The following is a 25262-nucleotide window of genomic DNA, read 5'->3' as shown; positions in this document are numbered from 1 at the left end:
TTTTTTCTATCCATAGTTGTCCATCTAAGACCAGCACCATCCCATGCAGTTTCTCCCAATGACACCAACATTAAAGTTTAGCAAGTGACCATTCTCGTTGCAAAAACCTCAGATCTAATTTCTACTCTGTTCCAGAAGAATCAATTTACCATTTCAGAATAAGACTGAAGGGTCTTGGAAATAATTCTGAGACCATAATTTTGAGAATAATGTCCATAATGTCTCTGTTTCAAAAAACAGAAGTTCTGCAACTGTTGAGTTTCTGATTATTTTATGCATCTTAATGGCAAACACCTTGCAGATGTCTCAATAAAAGTATCTGTAATCCTTCTTTAAAGCCAGTGATTTGTTGTTTTTGTTGTTGTTCTTGGCTCTCCTACTTAAGAACCACTTTTAGCCCCTTCTCACTCTTACAGGTAAACTTGTAGTTCTTCAATCAGTTTAATACAACACTAGTTAGTACTGGCAGGCTTCTCGTATTCTGTATTTTCTCTCTGCCATGTCCACTTCCCATCTAAAAAACTTTCTTGAAGTGACTGTGTCACTTGTGCTTGCAAACTTAGAATGCATCATTTCTAGCTGTTCCTGACAGCCCTACTATTCTGTCAAAACAAGAAATAAGTTAATTTGCTGAATTTCTGGCTCTAGCGATCAACCAACTGAATGAAATGTCACACATTCTGCAACTAAGAATAAGATTAAAGGAGTCAGGTGCACTAGTTGCAAAAATGAGGTTGCTAAAGTTAAACAATTAAACACAGTTCATTTTTTCTTATTTAATAAATTATATAAAAAAGTGAAACTTTTTTTTACACATTATTAAAAAACAGTTTCTTATCTAACTTCAGCAATAATACAAGCAAAAATGAAACCGATTTAGATTTTTGGGTGGACATTCCATATCCCATTTAAGTGGAGTCCAGTGCGCACAGCCTCACAAGTACTGATGATTTTCACTCCCAGGGCTGGTCTTCTTTTATGCTGTTCAGGTTCAACAGATGGCCTCACTGTTCATTTGGGGGAAAAAAAACCCAAAACAAACAAACAAACAAACAAAAAACAAACCCATAATGCTTGGTCAACATTGAAAAAAAAAAAACCAACAAAATGTGGCAAGTTTTAACACCTGTTCAAACCGTAAGTACTTTTGTATCATCATACAGATGTTCAGTTATGTTTGTCACAGCAACAGTAACATGGCATTTTATCTTTAGCCTTGTAGAGAAAATGAAACCCGACAGTTTATGCACATACACACACAGAGTACACTTGACAAGAACACTTTTATGTGGTTTACATTTCACTTTTATTTAATCCTCAAAACTGCCCATATTGCAGGGATTTTCTTGATGAAATATGGAACTGAGCAATTAATTCTACAAAATTATGGTAAAAACTTGCTCTTTTTCTACCTTTATTGCTAAGAAACTTTACAGGTGCACAGTTTGTAAAAATAACCCTTTTAAGACTGAATGTATACACATGCTACAGGATTTTAAAAAATTACATTAGCATAGCACCTCCAGATGGGGCAAATGCAGTGCTGAACACAGACAGAATGTTTACGAAGTTAGAACTGCTCATTTATTTTACAGCTTCTAAAGGGAAGAAATTGTTCAGTCCTAAAAGGGTTAAGTAGAAACCCTAATATACTTCTTTTTCTAACAAAGCTGCCACTCAATCCCACAGTACAGTGCTTGAAAACAAAGTCAAAAGTCTGGCACAGGAAAGTATACACATTTGTTCAGTACTCATAAACACAGCTGCTTTTGAAAGAAAGTAAATAATATGGTTAATAATTGAAGAGCATCTTAGTTTCAAGATGGACATCTCTATGGAGTCATTTAATCCACAAGTGGGTAGCTTACTTCCAATAGATAATTTAATTCACTAGGCATTAATATTTTCTATATGGGGAATTCATCAATTTATGTCTTGAGTTAATGTCTTTTCAGGTAACCATTCTGATTTTTTAAGTCTGTGCAATGAAAACAAGTACAGAATACCATTATTAACATAGTTGTGGGATGCCCTTGGGGCAAATAATTAGGAAAAACATCAGCAGCAGATTATTAAAGACTACGCTAGTGTTGAATTCTGAAACACAGTTCCAAGCAACAGAAAACAAGGCATAGCTAAATTAGAGCACTCACTTTGCTTCTTCTTCCTATAGTTGGAACTATAACAACATTCTGAACACAGACTCAATTTCTATGTATACAGAATTAACAGCAGACTTAACAGCTAGACTTGAACAATTATAAGAGTTTCATAGTGAAACATTTTATAAGTAGTTTTATCAAAATCTTGAGATATTGTTAATATCATGAAAATTGTTAACAGCTCACAAGGCCAATATATGTAACAATATCACCCCACAGAAAAAAGTTCAGGAAGATAATATATCTGAACAACTGGATGTATTAACAACAGTAAGGACCTGGAAGACCATTTCTGTACTACAGAATAACTACTGGCAACAAGAAAGCCACAAGCCAAATGAAAAAATGTGGTTTAAAATGGTATTTTAAGCAGAACAGGCTCTTTTTTCACCCACTTGGCTGTAGTGTGTAGAACAGCAGATATTAGGATAAATCTTTACAAGTCAAGGGATATTATATCTATTGGGCAAAATTACCGCATGTAAAGAAACTGAATATAAAAAGTATTGCATTTATATGTAAAAAAATTTAAAATAATGAGTATAAAAGCACATGTCAAGTTCTGAAAAGCTATTTTAAATAGTCTTTGAAGGTTAAAAGGCTTTTTATGGTTTGCCTGCTGTGTGTCTATCATGGTTTCTTGAATACCCTCTAAATCTATGTACCTTGCTTATTTTAGTTCTCAGTCTAATTAGTGATGAAAATCTGTGGCTCTTGAACCAAGCTGTACTGTAAGGTATTTATGTGCTTCTAACAAAAACACTGCGAAACGATTCCTGCCACAACACAATAACCCAAAATTTTGCACACACAAAGGTAAACAGATTTGCAAGTAAATGCCAGTAAACAGTTTAAAACAGAGATAAGGCCACAATGAATCCTGCCCTTGGTCACTGAAATGGAGATGAGGTGAGGCAGCATTCACTAGTGCTAGGAACCAGCGTCACGGGAACACGTTCTGCAATACAGAGTAACGAGTATGAAGGCCTGTGGTAGAATACAAGCACATTTCAGGAGGACAGTGGCACTGATTTTACTAGTTGCTAAATATGCTTTATAAACAATTTCTTCCTTTAAACACGTTTTCACACACACACAACGGAGCACTAAAGCAAACAGGTAGAATGGAGCGTCAGAGTACACAAATACGGTGCAGAGACGATGCTTTAAAATGGTGGTGGGTGTTGAAACTGGAATCAGTGGTCAGAAATAAAAACCCTATGAAAATGGTCAACAGGTAAGCTTGTAAGCAATGCACTGTAGGAAACCACAGGTTCATGTTTACACAGCAGTTGTGACTTTTGCTTCAGGGTACAGAAAAGGCTGAACACACCATGAAATTTTGGCTTTCAAAGAGGAAGATCACACTGTCAGAACTTGTCCTAGAAGTCTATGCCTAGCTCTGTGACTACAAATGAACTACTGGGGTACGTTCAAATACAAATGAAGCAGGCAGGTCTACAAGGAGGGACAAAACATGGTAAAGTCAAAATGAAAAACAAATGCAACAACCAACAAAGTCAAAGTGCAAATGAGCCTTGAATTTATGCTGGAGAGAAGACTTGAATGTTGCACAAGCTGTTGGCAGGGAAAGGGAAACCCACAGGAAACAAGGATGGGAGGAGTTGACATCTTCATAGTGCTTTTATGATTTTCTATTTGCCCATTTCTAAGTAATAAAATTTACTTCTAGTTATTACTGTATGATCACTTCACAATGAAAGCACGTTCTCAATACAAGTGTTACACAAAAGTCTGGCCTAATTTACTGAACAGTATGAAGAAAAACATGCTTGTTGTGATTCTCAAGTGATGAAGGGCATCACCTACCAATCCCATTTGTAGCACATACTTCTCATGGTACTTTAGTTTCATGCCAACAAGACAGAAGACATGCTGCCAAATGAAGTTATTGGGAACATTCCACTTTTGAAATAAAACATTTAACTTACACTTAATACAAATTATGTACAAGATTAGAAAAACCTGAACAGATCCTGAAACATTTTCAGATGTAATATGACTGAGCAAGGAAGAGGGGGAGTAACCCAGTAACAACCCTTCAAAAACACCAACATATGCCTGTGACATGAACAATCATTAATATGACTGCTTGAGATGCCACTTTTAGGAAAAAAAACTCATGTAATGTTAGAACCTCATGAATTATCACTATAAATACATATTTAAAAAAGAAAAACAGAAATAACTATTAACAATGACTGAAAACAGAGCACTAAAGTTAACATACATTGCATGTATTGCAGGCAAGGCAGAGGCATTTTTTAAAGCTTTTGCACAGACTTCATATAATCTTAAAAAAAATATGCTGGCCTTTACAAGGTTCTACTTGCTGAAATAAAAACAATTTCAGTTCATAAAAAGTCACAAGACTTCAGTTTAAAAAAAGGAACAGTTCCAGCCACAGACCAAAAATATATATTTTTTTTTTTTAAACTGGAAGAGTATGGTAATTAGATTATACAAGCATGGTCAGGCTTGGAACCTGAATATACTTCAGAGCAAAAGCTCAGAGGAAAAAAAAATATAAACTATTTGGTAACAAAAGTGTACTATATGTTGTGATACAAAAAAGGTATGGTGAAAATGTACCTTTTATACTAAAGCTTATACAAGTTCCTTGGTCCATAAAAACTATGTTGTGTTCATGTTTTCTAGTTTGCTCAACATGTATCCCAGCCACATTTTTGTTTCTTGCCCACTAAAAAAAACCACAGCTGAAAAATAGATTTTCAATAAAGTTCTTATGTTTCGGATGTTGGTTTTTTCTTTTTTTATTGTGGCTTCTGTTTTTAAGATCAGCACTTGCAGGTAACAAGGTTGAAATCATATCACCTAAAATGGAAAAGTGTTTTCCCATGAAACCACAAAAATTGTTCAGTTCTCTTGAATGTAGCACGAAAAGTCAATTCAAGTCCAGACAAACAACAGTAGTTAGGAAACTACAGTTGCCGTAGATGATGTGACATTGGTGGGGTTTGTGCTGACGCTTGTGTAACTTCCCTCACTGTTTGTGTTTGTTTCACTGGAGGCCATGAGGCTTGAGTTGGCTCTGAGGATTGCTCCAGCAGCACTGCAGTGTGGCCGTGGCCCTGGCTCCGGTGTGTATGTAAAGGTAAGGCTGGTGGAGTAAATGATGCCATCGTTACGGACCAAAGTTACTGGAACCTGGACTGGCTGTCGGACCCACCTCCAGCCCTCTCGAAACGCAGAAATGTCTGGAACAACACAAAGCATGCTCTCTGCACATCTGAAAAACAGGAGAGTCAGCTGAGTACAATGTCCTTAAGTTGAAAGCATTCAATAGAACAGTTCTGTTGGAAGGAGACTTACAGTATTCAACTAGTGCACACACCGACCACTTCAGGGCTGACCAAAAGTTACAATCATATTATTAAAGTCCAATTCCCTTTATTTGGTTAAACACAGAGAGGCTTGGGGCATCAACTGCCTTTCTAGGAAGCCTATTCTAGAGTCTGACTACCTTCTAAGTAAAGAAATGCTGCCCAATGTCCAGTCTAAATCTTTCCTGGGGCAGCTTTAAACCATACCCATGTGTCCTGGCCCATGACAGCAGGAAGCAGAGCTCAGCAGCTCCCTCTCTACTTCCCCTCCTCAGGAAGCTGCAGAGAGCAATGAGGTCACCTCTCAGCCTCCTTTTCTGTAAACCAGACAAGCCCAAAGTCTTCAGCTGCAACTCCTTGGGCTTTCCAGCCCTTCACCATCTTCGCTACCCTTCTCTGGACATGTTCTGGTACCTGAGCATCCTTCTTAATGGGGAGCCCCGAACTGCAAGCAGCGTTCGTGGTGAGGCTGCACCAGTGCTGACTGCAGTGGCACAGACACATCTTCTGACCAGCTGGATGCAGTTTGGCCTCCATGCTGCCAAGGCACATTGCTAACTCATCCTGAACCTCTGGCAACCTGCACTCCCAGATCCCTTTCTGCAGTGCAGAAAAGTGTACACTTGAGCGTGTACACAAGTATACACTCTTCAAAGCACCCAGTAAAACATAAACACCACAGAAGTAATAGAAAATATTGTACCTGTACATGGTTTCAGCTTCCACATCCCCAAACCAGACACGTAAATTTGGAGTGAAGTTCTGTCCTGTAAGTTCCAACATTGCTACATCCCCACCACCATTCAACTGGAAACGGAGCAAACAGAAAAAAAACAAGAAAATCCCCCCCAAATATGTATTATTAAAAATAAACACTCTCCCCTCAGAAGAAACCCAACAAACAAAAAAACTCCACCAACCAAAAACCTCACAAACAAAACCTTCACATGCAGATAAGAACTTTAAACAGTGCTGTTTTTATCAGCCGGACAAAACCAAAACACAAACACAACCTACACAACTGAAGTATAAAGTAGTAACACATCTAAAAGATACTGCCAATTAATTTGATACTATGAAGGAATTTCCAAGTTTTGATAATAGCTGCTTAGAATAGACGTCAACAAGGCTTTGAAAACAGAGAACAAAATCTTTCAGAGAAGGTGTCAGGGGAGCTTTAAGTTTTTCCTCTGACAAATGCTGGGGGTCTTTTTAGTAAGGTTCTCTTTGGTCTATAATTGGCAAGAGCCAAAACCAATTTCTAAATAATCAAACAAAACTCCTAAGGATATCACTACCATGGTAGTTTCAGATATAAAATTCTAATTGTATACAACAATATTAGTATTATTCCTATGATGGATAGGCTCACGTATTCTGAAATGTAAGAAAGATAAATTATTACAACAAAGTAATTTTATTATTAATAAAGCTATTAAGACTATTTTCCTACAGTATTTCACAAGGATACCATGAAGGTTAAATGAGTATGACAAAAAAAATCTCACAGAAAACCAGTTTATTAAAACAAACTACTAACTTACTTGAAGACTTTCCACAACAGGCACAGGTGTCACTGGAGCATGGACTGGACCCATCCCCTCATAAAATGTGTATTCTGCTTTGTCTGTGCTAATGATTGTCCAAGAAGCTCCATCATTAATCATTTCTTTATTTGGTTCTTTTGGGCATGGAGTGGCCTTAGAGAGAAAGAAAAGTTCAAAATCTGACCTGTAGAGATGTTTGTCAAGTCACAGACCTAAAAACCAACTCAGTAACAACGCCTGTTATTTCAAAAACGTTTCCTTATGTTTTCCTCTAAAAATTACCTAGAGAAACCCTCTTCACATTTCAGAAAAACTACTAGAAAACTAGTATTTGTGAGAACACCATAACTCTCACCTAGAACACTGTCACCTCTCCAACCTTATGTTTGAGTTTTATTTTAGTTCAACTTTCAAGGTTTTAATGTTGTTCAATAGGCATTAACAAAAAAAAGCTACAGCAACTGGAAGTAGCTGCTTTAAAAGAGATCTCTTATTAAGGCAAAATGTCTAGAACAGCTACAGAGTGAAGAGGAATACTTTACATTAGTTATGATTTTTATCTGCTCAAGATTTTTTTTCTTTTTAGAGTTCTTAATCCTCCACAAAATTATGGAAAACACAAACTCGTATTGCAGCATTTGTGCAAAGGCATAGGAGAGAAGCTGAAGTGACAGCCTTACAAATTAGAATAATGGAATCACAAAATGGCTTGCACTGGAAGGCACCTCAAAGGTCGTCTAGTATCTCCCTCTAAATACCACTAAATTAGTATACATAGATAGGTAGATACATGGAAAATACACAAACGATTTTTTTATGGCAACAGAAACCTCTCTGAACAATTTCACCACCTAGCAACCCATACGAAAATTGTGCATAGGTTAAACACAGAAAAAAATGGGACAAAAAATTCTAATAACTAGATTCTATTTCCCTTTCCTTAAGCTTTAAGGATATATTGTTAAGTAACCATAACCTTCACTCTTCAAAGTGGCTGATAAACTTCAATTAGCATGAATTGTCCACATTAGACGTTAAAAAACAAAACCACATTTTCATGTGGACTCTTCATTCTGGTATGATCATGTAAAAAGCACTGAAAACAGCTGGCAAGGGAGGTGTGCGACATGGGTAGTAACCACAGATCTCTCCAAACTCAAGATGCCCAAATTAAACTTCCATCAGAAACATTCACAGCTTCTGAATTACTAGTCCAAGGTCAAAAGAGGAGCCATTCTGTAGGAACTGTTGTATACTATTTTGAGGTATGACACCATTCCTATAAGCTGACTGCAATTCTTGTTGGCATGGAATGATATACTTTGTATCATGACAAATAAAACCATGGGTGTGAAAAAATAAACAACCCTGTAAAAGATCCTTGACTGACTTTTTTCACATTTCCTAAGTCCATGATGTGGAAGGCAAATGCCACAGAATTTGTTCTCAAAATCCTGTTACATCAAGAATCATTTCAGTAACACATTACTCTATCTGTTACAGAAGTCTTTTAAAGGTTTCAATTCCTCTTTTAGAAAAGCATTCTTCCTTGTCACTTCCAAATAGGGCTCCAAGGACATTGCTCACTCTTTCTTTCCTTTTTTAACTAAATTTTCTCAACAGATGGTACTGGAAGATTAAAATGCCACAGTTTGTCTAGATTCCTACTACAGGAACAGTATACACATGCTGTTTCCCTGGTCTTTGTCTTATGATCCAAAATAAAAGACCCAGATAAAACAGGATTTCTCTCCTGGCATTGGAAGAAAGAGTTTATCTTCCACTGTGATTTCACCTAAGCGTGGTAGCAGTCTGACATGCAAGTTACTAGATTTTATACAAGTATAAGCAGCAGGTTTCCACTCCACTAAGAGAATTCAGAACAGGGAGTGTCCCTTTATCTAACTCCTAGCCATGCAGAAAGGTCAAAGCTCTTATCAGACTGGGCTCCATGAGTGCTGCTGAAACTGAAGAGTGGTAGGACACCCTGACAGTCCCACAGGCAATTCCAGGATGCTGAACTAAGGCAGCTGTCAGAGAAGCAGGAGCTGTTTCTTCATGCAGCACTTCCCATCCAGTACTCCAAGAATGACTAAATAGCAGGCTGACCCTGAGTTATTGTAGTTCACATTTCACAGCTTTCTCTTCTTAATGACAGTCCACTCTCCTTTACAAGAATATATATTGACAGATATGTATTTCTGCTGTGTGCCGTGGGTAGAAACAATAGATCTAGTCCCTTGTGAACCACAGGTCATGAATGTTTACTGAAATAGGAACAAAGCTTCTCATATTCTCTTTCCATTGTCCCAATTCAGGACAGAATTGAAATGACTCTTCACCAAGCCTTCCTGTCCCTTCCCCTTAAATTAAGGGACATCTTCAATGTTAGCTGCTAACTTCCTACCTCTACTTTTCTTACCCAAGAAGGTATAGCTGCTCTAAGGAAGTCCTGAATCTCTGCCAAGCATGGCCATCTTCCTGGAACACAGCATTATCCCTCAACACCCTTTGTTATTTGAGCTGACCCCAAAATATTTAAAGAAAATTGCAATACTTCAGGTACTCCTGAACTCAGTCAAAGTCTTCAGAGTCACAGAATATTCTGAGCTGGAAGTGACCCACAAGGGTCATCAAGTCCAACTCAAGTAAAGACTAAGCATGTTCAGGGACTGAACCCACCACCTTGCTCTTTTCAGCACCATGCTCTGACCAGCTGAGCCAATCTCAGGGTCCTTGGTCTGGTAGGAAAGTGAAAGTGCTACAAGCATGCTAACATACAAGAGACTAAAACCCGATGTTTTTCTCCACCTGCTGGAGAAAAAAAATATTTCAGAAATAGCTCTATTCTTTACAGACAAATCAAATTTCTGTGGCTTTTCAAGTTACTGTGGGCAACTGCCACAGCTGTCTATGTTTACACTCTTAGCCAAGAAGAACATGAGTTCATCATGAAACAAGACTATCATCAACTGTATCATTTCCTGTTTGCTGTAACCTAGAAAGGGACACATAAATAAGTGGTGCAGCTCCACTGGCACATGTAGGCCACAGTATCGTGACCACATGCACAAGTTTCTAGTGTGTTTCCTATTTCTCCACTGGAGAAAACAGAATTCATTTTCCAGACAGGCATGGAAGAAGATTGTGAGGAAAGAAAAACAGATTTGGAAAAGCACAGATAACAATTTGTTGCTTTCCATCCTCTCTTTTCAAAACAAAATATTAGACTCACATTCAAAACCTACAAATTAGAATAATTTATAATGCCTAAAATGGCACTCATACATATTCTGGGGATACTTGTGAAAACTTTGCAACTATACTTATCTATTGAAATAGTTTTGAACAACTTACTTGAAATTGGATTATTCTCTCCTGGGAAAGGCACAAATACATTCTCTCAGTGTCTTTAAGGTAAAATGCACATTTATGGAGCTGTGATACTGGATCATCTGCATCCAATAATGCCGTTTGTTTATCTACTTTTCGAATTATCTGTGAATGAAAATTGTACATATATACTTAGAACAATTTCTTTATTACATATACACAGTCAGTAAAGGAAGTAATTTTTATAAGATTTCCATGCCTCTCATTTCGGTATCAACACTAGATTCGTAATTCTTAATGCTTTTGAAACAAGAACACATCATTGAAGTGATACTCAGTACTACTTCAATGTGCTGCAGGCACATATATTTTATCTATTTTTGTTGAAGGAGTGGGGAAAAAAATTGAAGCTTCAGCAAAATCTACTTTTGTTTCATTAGCTGGTGTAGAAGATCAGTTATTAATTATACCATTATCTTCAATTATTATTAATTACTATTTTTAGTAATTAATATGTTTTTACAGAATCTTTCACCACTGATAGGATCAACAACATTCTGTGGCAAATTGGTTGCTGAAGGAGAAGAATTAAAATAAGGACTAACTAAAGGTATTGAGATGTCCTTAAATACAGTTTTGGAAACAACAATCATAACATATCTTATCAGTAGTTGGTCATTAAATATTACTTAAAGACAACTGCAAAGAACAACTGTTCCTTATATTCGGCAGTGCAGTGAAAAAATATCTGTTGACTGAATTCAGATCTCTTTTGTCAATTAATTTCTAAAATCAAGGGCTATTCCCTTAGATAGTGAAAATCTGTAGCTCGTAATTTTAACTCAACTCCTAGAAAGAAGTTTAATGCTTTACGCAACACTACCAGATACAACAGCCAAAGTGCCTGAATATTTCTAAGCTGACAATCAGAAACCAAATTGTCCTCTGCAATATCTAATTATAACAAAGAGTATTATTAGCGAAATAAATTTAAAGGTTAATTTTTTTCTTCTAAATTCTTTGCATTTGCTTATAAAATACCTGCAAGTTATCTTTTAATTGCATCACCTTCCATCAGTCCTGTAAGCAGTATGACAAATGTTCCCCACAGCAAACAAACCAGGAACTTTTAGCTTAATTTGTTTTAATCTGTTTCTACTTACAAATAAGGTTTCTGGAATAGTAAGTGGTGGCATCTCATTTCATCAATAAAAAAGTATAACATGAAGCCCACAAAAAGGTGACATCCTCTTACTGAATTTTCTGTGCTTGAACCATATCTGTAGTGTAACCAGTGTAACTGCTTTTATTGTCAAACAAAATTTTCATTTTGTACCATTTACACTGAGCAGGCTATTATCTTTTTCTTTTAGCTAAGTTTGGTATTGGGAAAGAAATTCACATTACAGTCCCAGCAAAATTAGTCTGGAAAAGGGAACAAAAGCCTGACTGCAGCAAGTCTGTTTTTACATTGGTGCATTCTAAAGATTGCTTCTACCTAAAATGGAATTAGCAGAGCATTGTACAAAACTCGTAAAGAGCTCACAAACCACAATTTCACAGAAGATCCCGTATGAAGCACTACTGATTATTAATCACATAAAATTCCACTAAGGCTGGCATTAAGTGCATAAAACAGGGAAAAAAATCTATAATTATACTTAACTTTATTTACAAAACCCAGTATTGTGTATCCAGAAGTAATATTTTATTTGATTCACAAACCTTAACTGGTTATTCCAAAAGCAATTCTCATGTTTCAGATTTAAAACAGATAGTATTAATAAATATGAAAAAATGGTTTTTGCAAGCTGTTACTGGTATATCCTCAGGAGTATACAGAAGTGCTTTTATATTCAAATCAGTCAAGCATTTTTAAAGCTATGCTGGAACACAACACATGGAAGTGTCCTACTGGCTGAAAATATTTTATTCATCTATTCAATATCAATATTTGAAGCATTTTGGAACAGATAAATCTACAATACTGTTTTTAAAATAGACAGATTAACCTGTTTTGGCAGGCTTAAATTCTGAAAAATTTTCTATTTTATTTTACAAATTGTTCTTTGTTTAGAGAAATAATCTGCAGAAACAAAAATATGCTTTAATTAAAATAAATGCCATTTGCCATAAAACCATATATTACCCAAAGGCAACACACAAGACCAAAAATTGTGGACACTGCAAACCCAACTATGGAATTACACTAAGTTGCCATCTATACATTAATTACAGCATTGGAGGCATTGGAGAAATGAAACTGTACCAGTCTCGGGAGTGCCATGCCAGTAACTGAGCATACAAGTTTGACAGTCTGCCCATAGTGAATGTAGCCATCTCTCACTGTGAATTCTTCTCCTTCTGATTCATCATCATCCACTGCATGAAACAGGAATTTTCAGAATTACTTGTTTTAATCACCATTTTTCTTGATACAAGAAACATTTAACATCACACTGTTACATCAAATATACACTCAGTAACAAAACAAGTGTGCATATGGGCAATTAATATGGAGGAAAAAATGCAGGATGCTTTTTTGTGAGGATAGAGGAAAGCAAGTGAAGAAAAATATACAGATTTGCTTTTACTTACACAGGTGAATGTAAAATGCTCCCCACTGTTGTGAACTGGCATGGAAATTACCACCTTCTACGTGCAAATATCTGGTGCTAACTGTTTGGGATCGAAGTCTATTAAATAGTGCCACTTTTGTCCCTGATGCAATACATACTGCAAGGAACACATACAGACTTCAGATTATAAAATTACTTCATTATTACATAGAAAAGTATCAAAAAGCCACATAACATAAAATAAATTGAAGAAATCTTGAAGTCAAGACATAATTATTAAATATTGGTGAATTTAGAAAATATTTATATTTGTGACAGACCAAAAATAGACATAAAATTATGAGTGCAATAACATATATAGTGGCTGTTCTCCAAAGGCATGCTAGCTCACAGAATTCTGCCACTTAGCCAAATGGGCTAGAGCTTGCCAGCTGAACACTCCTTCTGTTCATAGTTCTCCAGCAGCTGATTTAAGCAGAAGCTTTAGCTTGCCCTTGTGAAGTACTTAACACAACTTTCAGCAATCATTTGAAGAATATTTGAAATATAAAGACACAGTATTCTTACAAATCACAAGCAATTGAAAGGAAGACAGATGTAACTATGTCAAATTATAAACATGCAACTAGTACTTTTCTCAGATCTGAACTTATTTATCATTCAAAAGAGAGAAATGTAAAGTTTGCTCCCCTAAAAAAAAAAAAAAAGCAACTAAAATTTTGCCATCAGAACGGGCATGTTGTTCTACTTGGCTCATATTTACTATTGAAGAATGCTTGGTTCATAGTCACTGTCCACCAAAACTATCTGTCTGAACACAAATTCAACAGTGCATACTCTGAGCCCACGGGCGTGAACTGCACAGCAACAGATTGCCTTTAGTCATGTGCCAAGCTAGCGGCCCCGAGATCCACATTCCATAGGTGAATGGGTTCCAGCCCAACACAGATGGAAGAGCCTTTTAAAGCACTAGTGAAGAGAGAGAGAAAAAACAAACAAAAAAGAAGGGTATCTCTTGAGGTGCTCCAGTGGTATGCAGGCAAAAAAAAGGTGGAGGAAAAGCAAAAACGTTCCAAATTATACATTAGCACCAGAGATACCATTAGCTGAAAAACATAGTAAGCAAATAAATCTGGGTGAAATATCACCATACAGATTTCTTAAATGACTACTTAAAAGGAACCATGCAAAACAAAAATAAGAACAACATGAAAATGGTATGAGACAGCAAGAAGGTGGCTGTGATGTGACAAAGTGCAGTTTGGATAACATGCTGCTACTCATTTATCACAATCTGAAAGCAATCTCTTTGATGCTGATCAAAACATTCTAAGCACCAGATCATAGCAATTAAAGAGATCCAAAAGCTTAGAAAGTTGAGTAGAACATTCTTTATACACTTGTCTACATGAATTCATTCCTCAAAACACATGGGGGTTTGGGTGGGCCTATTATATTTACTAAATAATTAACCATGACTGCATAGAACTCAACATGGTAACCTATCTATATTGGAGTATTTCAAAATACACTGAAGTGCACAGTTCTAAAATACAGCAACAAAACTGGAGTTGAAAATTTCAATGCATTTCCCTTGTAGTCAGAGCTTAGAACACATAACAAAAAAGTAGTATGAAACAAAATTAATTGCTAAATAAAGAAAAAGCAGAGAAATACTTACAGTCTGCATTTTTCAGTGACTGTTTCTTTTTAGAGGGTTTGGAGATGACTTTGATCCGTTTACTGAGGAACACACCGATGTCATCACTATTGCCATAGAACATTTTTACCGATAACATGAAGTGCTTTCTCTTGTCTGAGTCTGATATGTATAATGTTTTGGCAGTGCAATAATTCTGTAGGTGAAAACACACTGTGGTTTATTCTTTGAAGCCAGCCCAGTTCAAGAAACTAGGAATATTTAACTATGAATAAAATAGGAAAACAGATGCAATAGCTTCTAAAACAGACGAGGACCTGCTTTTTCCACCTCTTCCCTATGCATTTCTTTTATGACAACTGTTTAGCTTTGTGAAATGCTGCACCCAACCTCATTACTCTATGATCATTCCAAAGACCCTTACCAAGACTAGAAGAGATGACTGGAGACCATAACTGTGTCAAAGCCACCTGTGAGGGGTCAAGAGCACTACTAAAAATTACATTTGATTAGGGCTGTACAGACCCTGCACTGGGCATGCACAAGGGCCCACCTGTGCAGAAAATGTACTGAGCTGAACTTTCCTTGAAAGGATGGGAAATGATTGGGTTTTGAAACACAAGGAAGTTACTTTTGGCTAAGTGTTTATGCTAAGTGACAACATAATTTTAAAAAAATCTCATAAAGAACTTCAACTATTCTTTATTCTTTTCTTATTTTGAATATATGCAGCATTTCTGGTAGACTGTGCTGGAAATACCAGGTAGCTATAAAATACTGCTTAATAAAACAACCAGGCAAAATGAACACTTTTGCTGCTAGTTCTATTCCAACTGTTTAAGTCATCACAAATACCTTAAAAAAATCTTGTAAGCAATTTATACCACTGTAAAAATAACCTACTAAATTTTTAAGATGCTACTTCAATTGTATTTTTTGGCAAAGGGACTTAAAGACTACTTCTAGCAGCAGATGTTTTGGTATTTCCTTATTTCCTTGATAAGATTATCCACTCATGCAAGCCAAGGAGCAGGACAGAGAATTTGGGCCAGAAACCATATTTTAGTTAGCCACTGATGCCTAGCAAATAACCTAACAGTGTACTGAGTCTGCATCAACAACCTACAAATTAAACATTAGTGCCTTGCTATGACCCTAGGAGCCAAAACCAACTATTCAATTGTCCTAAATATTTTGAGGGATTTTTTTCAAACCATTATGCCATACCTAGAAAGAAAATGATCCAAAAATAAGAGAGGGCATTCCTTGAAATATGCACCACATAGCTATAATATCCTTTGCAGTTAGTTATCTTAGTGGTTTATTACAGTTTTTCTACCTTTCCTTCCAAGTTCAGCTGCTGCATTTCTTGGTCACTGTTTCCTATCCCAATAAAGGCGCAAGGTTGTGACTCCTGCTCAGTGCAACCATCCCGCTCCATTTGCTCTTTTTTTTTCTTCCATCCACTGCCCATGAGATACACACATGGAGGAGGACAAAAGAACCTGAAAACAAAGGACATCATGGAATCACACAGTTTTCCAGCCAAACAAACTGATGAACTGATGTGTACCCAATGCTTCCACATTCACACTTTGCACTAGAGTTTATACAGGCATGCCCTTCATTTGTCTTGAAGGTTTTCTAAAATGCAAATCAAAAAAAAAAAAAGGCAAGGAAAATCAGCAGTAGATGGACTGTCACTGAGAATCTTTCCAGTTCAATATATTCCAGGTAAGAGTCTGTATCTCTATAAAATACCTTGCAAAGAGATTCTGAAAGAAAGGAAAAAAGGCCTCAAAAGTTATTATAGTCTTTTGCAGGTGCTTAACATGATGGAGCAATTAATACACACAGAACAGCTCCACAAACTAATTTAATGGACAACTGCTGACTACAATTCCTAAATGCAGAGAGTTTTGTCATAAGTAAGAAGGGAGTTTATTCTGTCCACACATAAATCTCTCCCCAGTTTTTAATTGGAATAGATAATTTTGTATCTTCATCAGTATGTGTAAAAAATAAGGCCTAGTTTTCAGCAGCACTGACTCTAATCAGTCTAGATGCTATTTACAGCAATATATTCAAAATTATATTCAGCATTATAATACAATGCATTGGTCTTGAAGTGTCTGCAAATTGTTAAAGCCCAAATCCTGAAATGGTTTGGTTTTAGTTAGCAAACAAGCTGCTGTGTTCTTATCATCATTTCACTATGATCAAAGATAAAGTGGAATGAATACATCCAGTTGTGAGGTAGCTAAGGAGGCATGTAAGAGAGGGGAAGTTGAAAAAGTTTCTAAGTATTTTATTCAGTCAGTTTGGAGAGTAGTGTTATAACTTGGCACTTCTACAACCCAACAATGACTCCTACCTTACAGGTGAGGGTTTTCTGGCCTTTTTTTTTTTCTTCTTCTGTTTTTTTAAATTGGGCTTGGGACATCTGAATTCCAGGCAGGGGGAGCAGGCTCCACGCTGGGGCAGCAGCCAGTTGTGCTGGTGGGCAGATGACAGGGCAGGGGAGTAAACTGAACTGTGGGCTCCAAGTCATGGAAAATGACCAGAGGACACAATTATTCAGTTTCTCAAGTGTCTGTGGGAGTCCTGGGCAAGAGAGGTCAGTGCCAGGTAACCGGTTGGACTTGATGATCTGAAAGGTCTTTTTCATCCTAAATGATTCTTATTTCTATTAAACATCATTTAATGCTAGCTTTAGTATGAAAACCTAGTAAAACTCCTATTTATCTCACCTATTCAGCATTATTTTTTTCCAGCATGATCACAGATATAAATTGTTTTTTTAAATTACAAAATTCCTAATAGATTAAACCAAAGTGCTGTTAATAGTACCATAAAATTAAATATACATATTAAGAATACATATAAATAAATGCAAGTATTTGCAGTATTTTTGGTTAATGGACACAAATAATGTATATTTTCTGTCAGAGAAACAAATCACCAAATTTTAAGTCTTACTGCTATTTAAAAATTCTTAGTGGCTATGAAAATGAATAAAAATTTACTGTCTGCAGGCAAAAAACTCCTCAAACTTTCTTTCTTGACTATAAATGTGCGGTCAAAACTTTTCACTTAGATTTGTTCTATTTACAACATAGCAAAGCAGGTGTTATACCAATAGGTGTACAGCTGAAAGATTTATGAACCTCTTTCAAAAGTACTGTGGTCATCATCTGTAAACTATTCCTGATGAAGAAGTTATGCACGGATTAAAAATGAGTGTCAACCTTTATTAACAGGGCAATGCTTTGGCAAAAAAACCTCCACCGAGCAAAATCAAAACAAAAATCCAACAAATCCCTTCTATTCCAAATAATATTACACCAAAAAGAATATGACACATTTAACTTCTTTCCTTATGTACTCTTTTGTATTTATCTTACTGGTTAGAACACAAGAAAATTCCTACTTTTTTTCATACCTTTCTCATTTCAGCTTTATTTTAAACCAAGTCCTTTGAATAACTACAGCCACTAGATGGCAATAAAGACCTGTAAGAAACAAGGTGTAACCCACTGATGAAGAGAAAACAAAACCCCAACAAAAAGCACTCTTAAAATTAGAATGCAGAGTAACATCATTGAAAAGTTACTGAACAAACAAACTTTTACAGCTGATAAAATTTTAAGTTTGGTTAAAACTACAAACATGAAGAAAGAGTCTGGACACTCACAATCTGACTGCGTTTTCCTTCTTATGTATCTACCTCTTTCTCAGCTTTCAGGCAGAGACAGCTACAGTCTTGGGTCTTTTTAACTTCGTATTTACCATTCCACGAACTCATGTACAGAAAAAATTTGCTATGAATATTCTGTCCAATACAGAAAATGTGAACCAGGTTTGAACTTTGAAAACACTGTATTAAATCAGATAAACATCAAAGGAGAGAACAGTATTCCTTCAGTCAATTCAAGCCAACCAATACAGAGAAAATGTGGTACTTCAAGTAGGGAAGCTACTCCAACTGAACTTGCAAGGAAGCAAGGGCTTAAAGGGAAATAAGATCTGCTCGTGTAATTTCCACCTAGTTCTGATGGACTCAATGCTCTCCTCAAACCACAGGCTTCTGTCACGAAGGCTTGCTTTTTCAAATCATCCAAGTCATCTCTGTGTTCATCTTATAGAAGCCTTTGCCTTCAGGAGAATTCAGATGCTTGTACTGGCTAGTTACTTTATATCCTCCTTTGTATCTGGTGGTAAATTCCAAGTGTTTGTCAATTACCCACATTGTTCTGAGTATGAAACTGCTCAGTAATCATTCTTCACAGGAGATTAAAGAACTAACAACGTCCACTAAAGGACTCAATGTGACAACAAACAAATGAAAAATCATTAGGTACTACAGTGCTAAGGACAAAGCAGCGGAGCCATGGGGTAAGCCCTAGAAAAAGTTATGCGCTCAATAACAAATTTTATCCAGAGAACAGGCACACTCAGTTCAGAGAAAGGAAGTACTTGATCAGAAATTACAGGAGCTCCTTCACTAACAGCTGTAAAACAAGATGCAGCTACAGTGTTCTCATGCTAATCAGCACTGATCATGTTTAACTGCAAACAGCACAATCAAAATCCCTATCTGGCTCCCAGTTTTTAGATAAACTATGCCTTGGAATCCAAAACACTTCAGTCCTTTAAACTGCTGAATGTTCACACTGCTCAGACTTTGAAGAGAGAAGTCTCAGTCAATGGTAAATATGGAAAACACTACAAGTGCAAACAAATACCCACACTCATCCGGACTAAACAGCTCTTGAGTCTCTATCAGCTGAATGCCTTTGAAAGGTGACAGTCATCCAACAGTAAACATCAGGCACAAAGTCTTAAATTCAACTAAAGCTCAACCTGAGCTTCTTACCTCCTGGCTTCTTTGCTAAGCTAAAAACCATTACCTTTGTGAAGTGCAAGGCTCGTATGAAGGGTCGACTCAAAAAAGTCAACTGCTTTCATTCCTGTTACTTGGAAGTACCAAAAACTCTCAAATTAACCTACAAAGTCTGCATCCATGCACCTGGAATAGAGTTATTGTGATGCCTATTTAAAACTGGCTAAGCTACAGGAGATCTGCACCATCTACAGTAAGCACTCAACAGAGTATTTTCACCACCTGGTAACCCTCATCAAAACACTGAAAAGTAGTTATTGTGCTAACCTTTTAATTAGGATGTGCAAAGTTTGCTAATGGCAAGCATTTTCCATGACTTCGCAACAAGTAAGACCTAAATAAAGACTGGAACAAGAGGTGGAAGTTTGTCTAGGTTTAAGTTCTATATTTACTTGAAAGAGATGTCAAATTTAAGAAATAATTCCTTTTGTAACTTGAATTCCTCAATACAAAAGTAATGCAAAGTAAGTTATTCTTTAAGGTCCAAAAATTAACCAGATGATATCTACGCCACAATGAAATCCCATGGAAAACAGGAAATTTGTCTACAAAAATGGATATAAAATAAGTTTCTCAATAAGATGTATGCAAAGCAACTCACTTTACTAATTTTGCTTACTCCAGAAATATGAAGAAACAAAGGCCACAGTTTGCAATAAATAAAATGGAAACAATTTAAAAACTCAAGAGAAAAAGAAAAGAAGAAACAGGAATATAATAATTCATCATTCAGTTTTACTATGTACCTTAGGGCACACATGGATCCAAGGATTTAATAACTGGCACTTTCCTTTAAGCTGATAACAATAGGACATCATTACTGATGCTGACAGTCTGGGAACTAGCAGAACAGTACTAGAGACAGTCTACACGGTATGTTACAGCTTAAGAACAACTAAAATATTTAAACTGAAAAAATGAAACCTTAGTATGTATAACATAAGAGAGAACAGGCAGAAACTGATGCACTGAAGTTCCACTTGAACACAAGGATGAATTTTTTACTGTGCAGGTGACTGCACATGGAACAGGTTAACCAGAGAGGTCATGGAGTCTCCCTGACTGGACACATTCAAGAACCATCTGGATGCAATCCTGTGCCATGTGCTCTAGGTTGGACCAGATGTCCCCCCATGGTCCCTTCCAACTGGACTGGTTTGGTGACTGATTCCACACCTTCATTTCATACCCATAGCACAACAGCAATCATTTCAGTACCATACTATTTGATAACCAACAACCAGTTAGTTTCATTCCTGATCTTCTTTTATAAAACTCTCAAGTTTTCTACACTCATTTGACATACTTCCATTCTTAAACAGATGAATCAGAGATAACCTGCATGAATAAATGCAACTGTTAGGTCAATAAACCCACATATGAAGGAGCATCCTATTAGTCATGCAAAAAAACCATCATACACTGAAGACTGCAAGAGAAGACTGCAGGAAAACCACCTTTGCCTAAAAAGCATTCATTCTCACGTATTCCTGCAGATTCTGTCCCTTAGAAAAGTACCTATAACATGTACTGTATTGATTTTTGCAAGGAAATGTTTATCATAAATACAGTCATGATTGACCTACCATTCTTGTTAAACTTATTACAGACGTGATTCAGAAACTTATCTTACTGAGGCTAGCAATTTCCCTTTCATATTAATGTGAAATTATTCAGAAAAAAACTCCTCTACAAGTATTCACTGCTGATCACCTCATTTACTCCACCATTAAAATGGAAGGTTTAAAATGAGAACAATTTTAAGCAATGGAAGAAAAGCTTAGCCCACAGATAGGGAACCTCTTGGTAGAAACTGGCATCGCTTTATTGAATGCTATAGGTTTGCAGTACCTGTAAAACAGTTAAATGATTTAGGAGGAAGCATTTTATGTTTCTTCAGACTACAGTGCAATCTGAGGAATCCTGTAAAGAACTGTGCACCCAACTACACAGCGTAGTTTCCTTAGCTGCCAGCTGTAGACAGACTCAGTACAGCATAAAAAGTTACCTTTTTTCGTTTCCATATGATTTCTGCGCAACTTTCGCATGGAGTATTAGCACTGTTTGGTCACCTCGCTCCTTCAGGTAATTTCGCATTGCTTCCCTAAAAATCAAACCACAATATAAGCTCTGGAAGTTCTTTTGGTTTTGTTTACAACAAAATGAAGACAACTAGGGAAAAAAACCCCAGGACCTGAAATCCCAAAAAGGCCATCATTACCAGGTCGAGATGTGTTTGTTCACTGTTTAAGACAATTACACAGGAAAAAGAAGTAACTATCCCGCACACAACTAGCAATATGGGGTCTGTGATCATTTACAATTACTGCATTTTCCAGAAAAAAAAATTCTTCTGATGTAAAATCATACCAATGCCAGTAATTACACCATGTTTCAAGTCCTATTTCACTAAACACCCTGCCACAAATTAGAACACATTTTATTAGTTAAATATTTTCTTCATTACCTATTTAGTATCTCATGATAAGGACAAATTGTCTACGCTTTTAACCAACTCAGTGCAATATTTCTATACAAGTTTTCTTTTGGTTTTGAAGATACTAAGAAAAAATTAAATTCTTCAGCATATTGCTTCACCTAGTTTTCTAGAGAAAAGATCTACTTTCTGCATACAATCAGGTAAAAAAATTAAAAAATGTTTTATTGTTCATCATCACTGTAATTACAGATGTTATATAAATGCTGTAATTACCTCAAACACACCAACAACAATTCCTTGAGAGAAGCAAGAGAACAATAACAGCCAGTCACTCTTCTGTATTAATCTAACTGTTCATTAAGCAGCATGCCAAATTCAACACCCTAGGGATCAGCTGTGCTGGAGTGCTTGGCAGGAACACCAGTTCCTGAAGGAGCTTTTGTGGGCTGAATGCCCACCAATGCACTCATCTTCAAAGTCATCTACCAGAGAAATAAATTATGAATTTATCAGGAATTTATATGAAAAGATAAAACCCTATACAAGAAGGTTTTTTCATTTGGTCGTTTGGATTTTTGTCTTTTTTTCTGTGAACTGCACCAACTATTGAATTCCCTTAGGACAGATCTGGAAAACCAAACATTTCCAGTGAAAAAAATCATGGAAGATAGAAAGCAGTATTTTATTGACCAGACCTTTTCCAAAAGAAATCCCCACACAGTTTCATAGAGAAAAGCAAGTAGATTGAGCCAGGGCTGGGTTGGCCAACGACAACTCAGCTTTGCTAATGATGTTTTGCAAATTTTTGTGTTTGTCACGCCTGCACAGGACGTGATTAATGTCTAGTGATTAGTGAGCCGATTTTCTGTGTAAATACCAGCATATAAGAACAGAGAATAGACTTGAATTGCTCTTTTAAATTTGGACTAACTTGGTCTATTTACATTTGACATTGGTAAAACTGATGTTTATCCATGAAAGTACAGCTGGAAGAACTGTTTCAAAGCCCACAGCCCTAGTAATTTACAGCCATTTTTAAGACTATATTTTAAACCCCAAAACATAATTTACTGTGAAGTTATTATTATTATACACTTCATTATGACATATATTAGCTGCATTTAAGTTGTTTAAAAACTTTTAATCTGACAAATTGAAATATTCTATTAAGAGTACTATCATACTAAGTTAAGAACATCTGTTGTACTAAAAACTTTGACATGACTACTATTAAACTTGACTACTATCAAACCCAGCAACTCACACAGAAAACTGCTCGATGCTATCTAATTTTTATTTAGCATTGTATGAGGAAGAAAACTTGTGTTTTCTATTGGTCTGTTTCTACAGTGGATTTGTACAATCCAAGCTCCTGTGAGAATAAGTGATGTTCCCCCTACAACCCCTCCCACTGATACCTTATGTGACATTTTTCATCATTCAATGCTAAAATTCTTCATGAAGGTAGTATTACTACAGTTTACATCTAAAACTAACTAGCATACTATGAACAGAGTAGTGCTGTTCTGCTGGAGATTATCAGTCAAACCAGACAGCCTTTAAACAAAAAACCCACAGCAATTTTCCAATAATTGAACTAAATGCTTTTAAGGGTTTACAGACACATTTTCAGCATTGCATAAACAAGTCAACCTAAAAAAAATGGGTGACAGTTGTTCTGTTTCAGCAGTTTACTCTTCAGAGGAAAGTTAGGTTGTTTGTTTCCAACCTCTATCATCACAGGAAAGGTTTTCAAGCTGCAGTTTTGAAGGATGGCTGGCACTTCTCAAATACCCACCCTGTATTCAGGAAAGAGCAACAAGCATACCTAGTAGCTAAAATCCTGCACATGAAATTTAGAGTAACTACAGTAAATAGAAAACTTATTTAAAAGCTCTCATTGCATAGTAATTTCTTTTTCTGTTGCTCTTGTTGAAACATAGAAGATACATTCTATTTTTGTTCATTTTTTTTTAAATGAAGGAAGGTAAATTCTATTAATAACTTCAGGGTTATAGTATAGATGCTACTACTTAAGATGGAAAGCAGTTAATTACTTAAAACAGCACCTTCAAATATCCCTGAAGACTGCCAGGCCAACAAGTAACCACCATGTTTCTTCAAATACTTGTAAGTCAGTATCGGTCAATTTTGCATTGAAATGAAGTTTAATGATGACAAGCTAACCTAAAACTTATCCAGAAAGGCAGCGAGACAGATATTCACAACACAAAAATGTAAATATTCGCCCCCGCCCCCCATCATGTGCTAATGATAAGGTATCATTTCATTCAAAACAGAGGCTGTCAGGGTGACAAGAGGCTTCCTCTATCACCACACAAAACTATAAAAACAAATGGCACATCCTTTTTTGCTTTCAAGCAAATAGTAGATTTTAAAGCCAGGAGCTAATTATAATTGGCACAGTTGGTGGCACAGAATAATAAATATTTGCATAGACTGTGTAAAAGCAGTTCAAAAAAAGAAGGTGACTTCTTAACAGTTTGTGGCGTAAATACATCCCTGGCAGGCCAGGAGCAAATCAAGCACTGTACTCCAGGCATCCCTAAACACTTTCCAGAATGGATTGACTTGATAGCTCTATTTGATACTCTCTGATTATTTGGGGTTCACCAAAAATTGGTTCAGATCACTCATTGACAACACCGTGTTCAATTCTGGCAGCAGAAAGTGTTGCATGACCTCACTTTGACTCAAGAAACAAATCAGCTCATTCCTGAGGATTTAAAAACAAGCAGATCCACATCCTACAATATAACCTACAATACTGATACATGAAGTCAACACCATTTCTAAAAATGGATTTTGAGTTTCATATTAAAAATAAGCCAGTGTGTTAAAAATTGTACTTCTGCTGATTGCATATATAACTGAAAAGGTTTGATATTTAAAATTCTAGGGTCAGCAACCCACACATTTTTAACCTAATTTTTCTGAGAATGCAAGGGGTAACTTTGGAAAATTGTTAAATACTGAGTTTCTGTAATGCTTACCTTGTGAGCCGTTTCGGTTGAGGTCGCTCTCCAAATTTCCTGAAAAAAAGAAGTAGTTGCTAATTTAAAACAAAAGTGTTTAGACATAATTTTACAGTAAGATACTATCCCAATTTCACAATTCTTGAAATTGTATTAGAATTTTACATCTTTTCTTTGTAATGTCCTAGATAAGATCACTCCTTGCAACAGCTTTTCCCGCAACAGCAGAGTTTTTTTTAAATTTGAACACTAAGTTACTTTGCTGAAGTCACATTTG

The 25262-nt window shown here is 36.3% G+C and overlaps 1 protein-coding gene across 3 annotated transcripts; it reads right to left on the bottom strand.

Annotated features, from left to right (window-relative positions):
- Positions 1 to 775: 775 nt before the first annotated feature.
- Positions 776 to 25042, bottom strand: RBPJ (recombination signal binding protein for immunoglobulin kappa J region). Of its 3 annotated transcripts, XM_031058508.1 has the most exons (10): positions 25004 to 25042; positions 21558 to 21653; positions 15986 to 16151; positions 14668 to 14842; positions 13006 to 13143; positions 12677 to 12789; positions 10432 to 10572; positions 7072 to 7227; positions 6231 to 6334; positions 776 to 5433 (listed from the first exon to the last, which is right to left on the bottom strand). In XM_031058508.1, the coding sequence occupies exons 2-10, from the start codon at positions 21644 to 21646 to the stop codon at positions 5118 to 5120; spliced, it is 1398 nt and encodes a 465-aa protein (XP_030914368.1). In that variant the 5' UTR covers positions 21647 to 21653; positions 25004 to 25042; the 3' UTR covers positions 776 to 5117. The 3 variants fall into 3 exon arrangements, with proteins under 3 accessions (XP_030914368.1, XP_030914411.1, XP_030914459.1); XM_031058551.1 differs by lacking the exons at positions 21558 to 21653; positions 25004 to 25042 and adding an exon at positions 18341 to 18582; XM_031058599.1 differs by lacking the exons at positions 21558 to 21653; positions 25004 to 25042 and adding an exon at positions 17021 to 17317.
- Between the last annotated feature and the right edge of the window lie 220 nt (positions 25043 to 25262).

The sequence above is a fragment of the Geospiza fortis genome, unplaced genomic scaffold (assembly GCF_000277835.1).
Source record: "Geospiza fortis unplaced genomic scaffold, GeoFor_1.0 scaffold40, whole genome shotgun sequence".
In the NCBI taxonomy this organism is placed as follows: Eukaryota; Metazoa; Chordata; class Aves; order Passeriformes; family Thraupidae; genus Geospiza; species Geospiza fortis.
The sequence above is the reverse complement of the archived record's forward strand: the minus strand, read 5'-3'. Positions and strand labels throughout refer to the sequence as shown.

Excerpts from the sequence above, each read along its gene's own strand:
- RBPJ (XM_031058508.1), bottom strand. The coding sequence starts at position 21,646 with ATGCGAAATTACCTGAAGGAGCGAGGTGACCAAACAGTGCTAATACTC. Across the intron at positions 14,843-15,985 it reads AGCTGAACTTGGAAGGAAAG|AATTATTGCACTGCCAAAAC; the intron begins GTAGAAAAACTG and ends TTTCACCTACAG. Across the intron at positions 6,335-7,071 it reads CTGTTGTGGAAAGTCTTCAA|TTGAATGGTGGTGGGGATGT; the intron begins GTAAGTTAGTAG and ends CTCCGTTTCCAG.